This window comes from Perna viridis, chromosome 8, assembly GCF_037379345.1.
Source record: "Perna viridis isolate PV_CMFRI_1.1 ecotype Kerala chromosome 8, ASM3737934v1, whole genome shotgun sequence".
NCBI lineage: Eukaryota > Metazoa > Mollusca > Bivalvia > Mytilida > Mytilidae > Perna > Perna viridis.
In genome coordinates, this window is record NC_142452.1 from 7,208,578 (window position 1) to 7,216,921 (window position 8,344).

Here is an 8,344-nt window from a genome sequence, read left to right on the forward strand (position 1 = left end):
CTAAAACCGACAAGATGTAAACTTTGCATGATGTTCCTTAGAGTATTGTGCACAAAATGACCGTTGGAATTTTATTATCCGTGAAAAAAACATGGTCACCGTAACATCTGTACGTGTATCCGTTTCTCCGCTGTTAACATGTGCTATATTGGAATTTCCACAAAAAAACGAGTGGATGTCGGGTAAATGATGTCAACCATATACTCTTCTAGAACATTAGGAAAATGCAACAGTACCAATATACAGTACACGCATTTCTACCATGGAAGTACGCATGTATACACTTGATAACCCCAAGTAGAAAAGATCCATAAAAATATGAAAATTTACGATTCCACTTTCGGTGTGTTTGATTCAAATTGATGCCAGGTTATAAACAAATTTTAAACCTTTGATGATGGAGTAAACAGCTGCTACTGTGGTAGTTAAACCATAATTATCATTATAAGTTAAGTAATGAAATTCTGTTTTTATGTAATCGAGCACACAGATTATCTCCTATGTTGACTGACAATGTATTCAGAAGAAACACTACTTGTAAAACTGATACATTTATCGAAGTATTTGATATCTTTATAATATATCATTCTCATGGTAAAAAGCTGGCTTTTCAAGTGCTAATCCGCGAATAAAAAAAACTAGGTTTTCTATGTAAATAATGCAGTGTTCTAATTACTTCATGAGCTACCGAACTGTATGATTTTAAAAGAAAACAAAATTGAATAACTTTTTATTTAATGAACACAGATTAATAATTAAAAACCGAATATACCATTGTGTCCACGAATGACTGAACCTTCAATATGTCCAGATACAGATTCTTTTATTCCTTCTAGTGCATGACTTTTTTCATTAATTTATCTAATTTTAAAGGACTAAATGCGATAAAAAGTTTCGGTATTGGCATTGTGTATTGTAATACCATTTGAACTTGGTTTCAGAGAATCCCGTTGGGGATAAGTAATTCCTAGAATTCTTGGTATTAAGTTAATGGAGAAGCATTGATCATGATTTCGACGTCTGTCTTTTTCTCCATAGATCGAGATTTTTCTACTTAATGAAAGCTTAAAGGTTTTATTGCCTAACACGACAATTTGCAATCTCTCCATTCCATCATTCCTAATATCGTGGTGTGTGGTCGCTGCACACATTTTCCTCGGAGAAATATTGCCCCTTAAAATGCTGAACGTGTCGAGAAAAAGTTGACTTTTTTAATACGGGCGCCGAATGGGACCTGATCTTTTTGTAATCAAAATCTATTTTGTGTACACTAAATTGAATTCTGTCATAACAAAATCATTTTGTCGTACAAAACTGTATTATACAGGCTTGTTTTATGATCCCTTCTATATTATTATGACAAAATTCAATTTTGTTGACAAATTCAGTTTTGTTGACAGAATTCGTATTTTGTCAAATAGGGATGCAAATATTAACTTATTTGCATGACTTTTGTTAACTGATTTTGAAATTAAATAACAAAAGTTAATCTTGTGAGACAAAGTCAAGTTTGTATGCAAATTAGTTAACAGAATCCTTTGGATATGCAAATGAATTCTCTCATCACGATTTTGTATTTGACTTTATTGACACCTACCGTCGTTTAAATTGTCTTAAATGACGTGCTCATTCGTTTAGCCAAACAGCTTCTCCCTAAACATTGAATCGTTAAATTCCGGTCAGATTTTAATTCTCGGTGCCAATATTTATATTGTAAAAAGTCGGCCATGTTTATAGTGATCGGGTTGCTAGGAGATGTTGTTTACATTTAAATGGTTTGTCCAAAAACCGAAGAACCCAGAATGCATTTCGGCGTTATTTCGGATATCTCGGATTTATTTTACTCGAACAATGTACAATACCGAGAAGTTAATCAAGCAGACGATTGTCACCGGAGTTCGACGGGAACTTACGAACTTCGTTTGTAAACAAATCGTCCCGTAGAAACCAACATGGCGGATATTAGTATGGGATTTTCCCGTAAGGATTTGTTACGCATGATTCAAGCTAAAAGCGACTTGTTCAGGGAGAAGCCGTTTGGCTAAACGAATGAGCAAGTCATTTAAGACAATTTAAACGACGGTAGGTGTCAATAAAGTCGTAGAAAATATTTTTATTCAAATTTTAACAGTATGTTATTTATGTGACGCCGAGTATACACAATTGATAACAGTTTTTTTTCCTTTCAGATGTGAGAACTGGAACATTCCTGATAGTATTTAGTTCTGTCCTGTCATGGTATCTTGACAGTTTATAACAGCAGCTGACGTTATGTCAATTACTTCACTATCAGTAACAATCAATCAACTAGTCTTCAGAGACTTCAAGTAACGGCTCATGGAGCAGGTTGAGATTTCCAAATGCATGAATAGAAGCCATTTGTCCAATCTTAATTATTAATTCATTCTTTATATGGGAACACGATACATTACTATTCTTTACATTGGATATTAACACCAGTATGCTGGCCTAAGATAAAAGTGTTTGTATTCAGTATGCTATTTCCTTCTTGGTTTAAAAGCTAAGTAGATTATACAGCTGGTGATTAAATGTCATTATAGAACCATATGTCTGCTTTAGATCTTCCTTTAATACATTTGGGTACGATATTGTAAATGCTAAGAGTGTAGAAAAATAAATGAACAAAGCTCAAGCCAGAGTCATCATAATACTTACTTTGACTTTTTTTAATTTTTAAAATGTTGCTTTGATTCTGGTTAACAATATGTATGGTTGTGCAATGCCAAAACTGCCTGTTGTGGTTTGTAAGCAGTGTGTTCATTTTGATATTTTTCTTTACAATTTTCTTTTAAAAGTTTCCTCTTCTACATCTTGTAGTACTATTCGCCTAATGTGTTTTGTTATACTATAACCTATAAAATAATTTCACGTTTAAGTTCAAAATAAGATTTCTGTGTCCAGTGAATTCATGAAATGTTGAACATTCCAGTTCATGTACGTGTACTTGTTCATAGTTATATATGTCAATGTTCGTCCAATATTGCCGCTTCAATCAAATTCAAATTGTACATGTAAATAGTTATTTTCGTAATATGTAAATGTTTTCGCAGTATGTGATTGAATGGTGTTTGCATGAGTTATCCCCCTTTTACCTCTTCAAACAATGCGATTCATCTTAAACTAGCTAAACAAGATAGTGCTAATCGGTAAAAAATGATACAAAATTAGAACCAAATTAACTTCAAGTGAGGTGGTTTTTTTTCATTACTTTTACTAATTTTGGTTACAGTGTAACTTAAAAAGACTGAACCGCTTTTACTAGATGTATTTGTCAGCATATTTCGTAGAACTTTCTCTCCCCCTTTTTTTAAGAAAATATTGAGTTAACGTTCTCGTAAAAAAATAAATTGTCCTCAATTTACCTCAATGAAAGGCTCCCAATTCATTCATGAGTTATGTCTTACGGTAATTCATTCATCAGTCACAACATCAGTCCTGATTTATATAGTAAGGGCAAACTATATAAACTACATGTACATGTATTATACAAGCTATTGTTATGGTGTATGTTTATTGAAAGTAATATGGATTTTTTATTAAAGATCCAGCTCTGTTATGATCTAATGAGAGAAAACCAGTTGTTATTGTTGATTACATGTACTTTTGTAATAGTGTTTATGAAAGGTAGACTATATCCTATTCCATCTCATATACTGAGTAGATTTCTACAATGTATGTCAAAATACATTACATACAAGGCACTTCAATATTCGAGGATGGTGTATATCTCCTTGTTACTTATATCCCCCCTCAAATCTGCTGTTGGTACTTTATTTTGGAGAACGAATAAATTTATTAATAATCATACACTGTTATTAGGGGTTAGGTGATCTACCTATTATATGTTATAAATGTCCATTTGGTACTATTACATGTAATCAAATCCATTCAATTGATATCTTAAACTATACCGATGCAAATTGCAGAATAATGTGTACCATATTGTCACAGGCCATTAGAACAATGGAAATCACTACCTGTCGTAAACATCTCCACTTTTCTTCTGGAAATACATCTACAGAATAAAACGATAATGTCATGAACTTCACATTTCGATGCATTATTTACTTATTCACATGCTAAATAAATCTCCTTTCGTTTTTTTCACAACTATATGAATATGTCTTATATTTCCAGTCTTTCTCACCCAATTCTTTCATGACTGACTTTTTCACGGTTTCGTAGAAGGGAACTGGTTCAAAATCTCTTCATTTTTTGTAGAATACGTACAATTTAATTTACTCAATGTTGCCATATCCTTCCTATTGCATTGTCTAAATGATTTTCAGCATAATTTTCATAACACTTTTTGTGATGTGTTCAGGTTGAGCGAAATATGACGTGGGATTGTTTAACAAAATACCCGGCATATAACATTGTATGCTTTTTTATATCCCCCCCCCCCCATTGATATCTAGTGCTATATTGTGTGTATGTTTGTGACGTTTTATGCTATTGCCCCGTGATTCTGTTGATTATTGTTCAAATTTTGTTTTGTTAATTATTTTTGTAATAAATTTTATGCAGCAATGATGCCATTTGACGTGTCATTTAAAACCAGTATAGAAGTCATACGGCAACAAACATAACTGAACTGCCTATGAAAACAACAAATATAGTTTTAATGATTTTTTTTTTTAAAAATCGGGCTAAAAATGGAAGCTTATAAAATACTTGAGTAAATGTGTGGACATTGAATCTCCGTCGTTACCATCAATAGGTTAATACTACAGGTACAGTAAACACATGTTTGTTTATTTAGTGATGCTAAATAGTCCTTTTATGGCCATTTGCAAAGTTAAAAACCGGAAAATGTATGGATATGATTAGTTTTTTTTTATATTGACTGGATACCATAAAAATAAGAGTTCTAAATAACTTCAATGTTGACAGAAAAAAACAGCATAATCATAAAACTCTAAGGGGAACAACTCTTATAGAAATCATGATTACGGAATTTCGACCAAATTAAGATTACTATAGATCATGAAACTAATATGGAAATGCCTTGATAATCGTCAGTTAGTAATGTTCAATATAGTCATTTCTAGGTTATTAAGATTATATGACTGCTCATTTAGGTACGGTAGGTACTTTCCATTGATTGCTCATTAAGGTACGGTAGGTATTTTCCATTGATTGCTCATTAAGGTACGTAGGTACTTTCCATTGATTGCTCATTAAGGTACTGTAGGTACTTTCCAAAATCTAAATCAAGTTGACAAATTTGCTTAGATAAGGATAGTGTCTCGGTAATTGAATGTAAGTCAATTGATAGTTTCTCTTCGTCTGTCTTGGTTATCGAGATTAAAATAGAGCAGCAATGATTGTCGAAGTTGTGCTTTCAGATATACTAATTCCAATAATTCTTTAACAATTTCTACCTAATTGATGTTTACATGTATGTATGACTGGTGTTGAAGATCGCTAATTTTTACTGAAAATTTCTTTAAAAGATCACATCGTTGTGGAATAATGATCGTAAATGTAAAAGTAAGTGCAGTAAGAGTACTTAAGTGTCGAATAATAAAAGAAAACAAAACAAAACAAAACAAATGGGTAACACCAAAAGAAAAGAAAATACGGACACGTCATGCATTTTCTAATGAGACGAACAATAGGGCAACACAAAACTACAAATCCGGGCAAAATCTCAATCTTGTCGAAGTTCGCTAAGCCTTTCCTAGACACCATTTTATGTACTCTATACGTTGGGCTAAACGAATGAGCAAATCATTTAAGACAATTTAAACGAGGTAGGTGTCAATAAAGTCGTAGAAAATATTTTTATTCAAATTTTAAAGTATGTTATTTATGTGACGCCGAGTATAGTCACTCACAGAATTTTTCTCAATAAGGTCTATATACTTTGTAAAAAAAAAACAGATATCAACCAGCATGGTATGTAGTAACAATAGCTGTTCTGGCGAATTGAGCAAATCATTTAAGACAATTTAAACGACGGTAGGTGTCAATAAAGTCGTAGAAATTATTTTTATTCAAATTTTAACAGTATGTTATTTATGTGACGCCGAGTATAGTCACTCACAGAATGTTTCTCAATAAGGTCTATATACTTGGTAAAAAAACAGATATCAACCAGCATGGTATGTAGTAACAATAGCTGTTCTGGCGAATTGAGCAAATCATTTAAGACAATTTAAACGACGGTAGGTGTCAATAAAGTCGTAGAAAATATTTTTATTCAAATTTTAACAGTATGTTATTTATGTGACGCCGAGTATAAACGATCATAACATTATCAATCTTTTGAATACTGATTTTACCAACTTTGCCCGGTGGCAATTTTACACCTTGTTTATATAGCGATATACCGGAAACAACAAACCGGAGACGGTAGTTTAGAAACAAAAATCTGGTTTAATCGGAAATACCTGTATCAAGTAATGACAATTACATGTACTATTGTTTCCAAATTTCTGTTTTTTTTTACCTTGAGATAGCCATTTTCTTTTTGTCTTTGTGTCTATTTTTTGAAACTACTGTTTATTAGTTCAGTAATTTTGTAATTACCATTCTTGATATAAAAAAAATTATTTATAGATTGATGGTAACCAAACCCCAAGAAACAAAAGTGAAGTGTTTTGTTTTTGTTAGTGCACTTGTATAACGGTATTACTCAGTATTATTAAAGCGTATAAAATGCACTTTATCAGAACTATCTGGTTGATCTTTAAATATTTTTGTAGGTGTATACTTTGCATAAATCTACAATGACTGTAAAACCGTAATCCTTCTTAGATACGAAGGCAAGACTTCTCGCTTTTCTTCTGAATCAGGAGATTCTTGGGAAAAAATCCTATAAACTTGATATATTTACATGTTCTCTATTTCACTGCTTCATAATGCAGATACAGCCCTAAAAATAAATGTGAAAGAAGATCGATATCATTTCTTTAGGGCAAGTGACTCTAAAGAGCCAATTTTAAGGTAGAAGTTCTACTAGAGTCAGCACTACGAGAACTGATATACGAGCGCTAACTGTGCGAGGAAAAAACTTAGAGCTGTCTCTGCTAGAACTGTCAGAAAGCTGGCTTTACCAATGTCCCAAATGTGTAAAAGAATTATTCTTCTAACACGTTGATGACGTTTAGAAATGATATCATTTAAACTAATGACGTCATATATAGTGACGTTAAATCCCGGCAAAAATAAAGCTTCATTAATAGGACAATTCAGTTACATCAAAATCTTACATAGCCTAAACGTGAAATCGGTAGTCAGAGAAAATCCTCATGTATATACACAATGTAACAGAGAAAACAAGAGAGCACACAAAATTTAAACTATATGTACTTATTAGCAGTACTAGCAATTATGAACTTACACAAAAAAATCAAAAGTGACATCAGGTTTCTTCTGAAGGGTAACCATGCCCTGCGTCGCCAGAGGCACATATCACATTGCAAGTGAATAAAAAAAGTGTAAATGTAATAATGGAACTCCCTGTACATGTCCTCTGTCGAGGCGGAGTCACATGGAAGTCCCATCAATTACTATGCTGCTTTGTAGGCGATTCATATTTTGGCAGTATCATTATATTCAACAAAGTTTCAAGATGTAAATAATATGGAAATGTCGGAAAACCATCCAAAATAGACAAATTAAATGTAGAACATCAACAATCTCCTGAATTCATAGGACTTTAGAAAAAAGAATTAATAATCAGTTCATCACTGTTTTGCTAAATTGTAAGGTATTAGTTTTCTTTTAGTTTCAGTAGTCCTGACATAAATATGTCAGTTTTACAAGCGCTGCAAAATTTCCTTTCGGGGCTATATTTCGGCGACGTGCTACGTGACGTCACATATGTTGTGTAGCTGTGATACACATCATTTGAAGAAAAATCAGTTAACTATGACGGTCGCGTTTAAAATTTGCAGTATAATTTAGGGATTCATTCATTCTAATAGGGTAAGTTACTGTATTTAATCATTTTCCATTGTAGACAAGACAATATTGCTAGTAGTTAGCCATTATTTCATACGCAGTAAACAAAGAGACGGTTATTTGGGTCGTCAAATATTCTTACGCTGTTGCTTGTATGTCACGCGAGGACATAGAAACTAGCGATAATTTTCATTCTCACTCGACTGGCGTGAGATTGAAAATTATCGTATAGCAAGATCAAAAGGATTTTAAACAAAATAGCGATAATATGTTGTGATCATGTTTATCAAGTGTAAGACGTTCGAGAACAGTTCACCTTAAACTTGATAATAAACCATGAAAAAATTAGCTAACCTAGTACATGTACCAAGAACTTATTCTAGCAAAAATAAAAATTAAAATTACATGTACC

At 32.5% G+C, this 8,344-nt stretch overlaps 1 protein-coding gene across 3 annotated transcripts in view; it reads left to right on the top strand.

Annotated features, from left to right (window-relative positions):
• LOC148609141 (uncharacterized) overlaps positions 1-4,552 on the top strand; it is a 44,690-nt gene extending 40,138 nt beyond the window's left edge. For all 3 annotated transcript variants that reach the window (XM_088540384.1, XM_088540385.1, XM_088540386.1), the window contains exon 4: positions 2,190-4,552. In XM_088540384.1, coding sequence (XP_088396510.1) covers positions 2,190-2,257 — 68 coding nt within the window. In that variant the 3' untranslated portion in view covers positions 2,258-4,552. The remainder of the gene's footprint in view (positions 1-2,189) is intronic.
• The last annotated feature ends 3,792 nt before the right edge of the window (positions 4,553-8,344 follow it).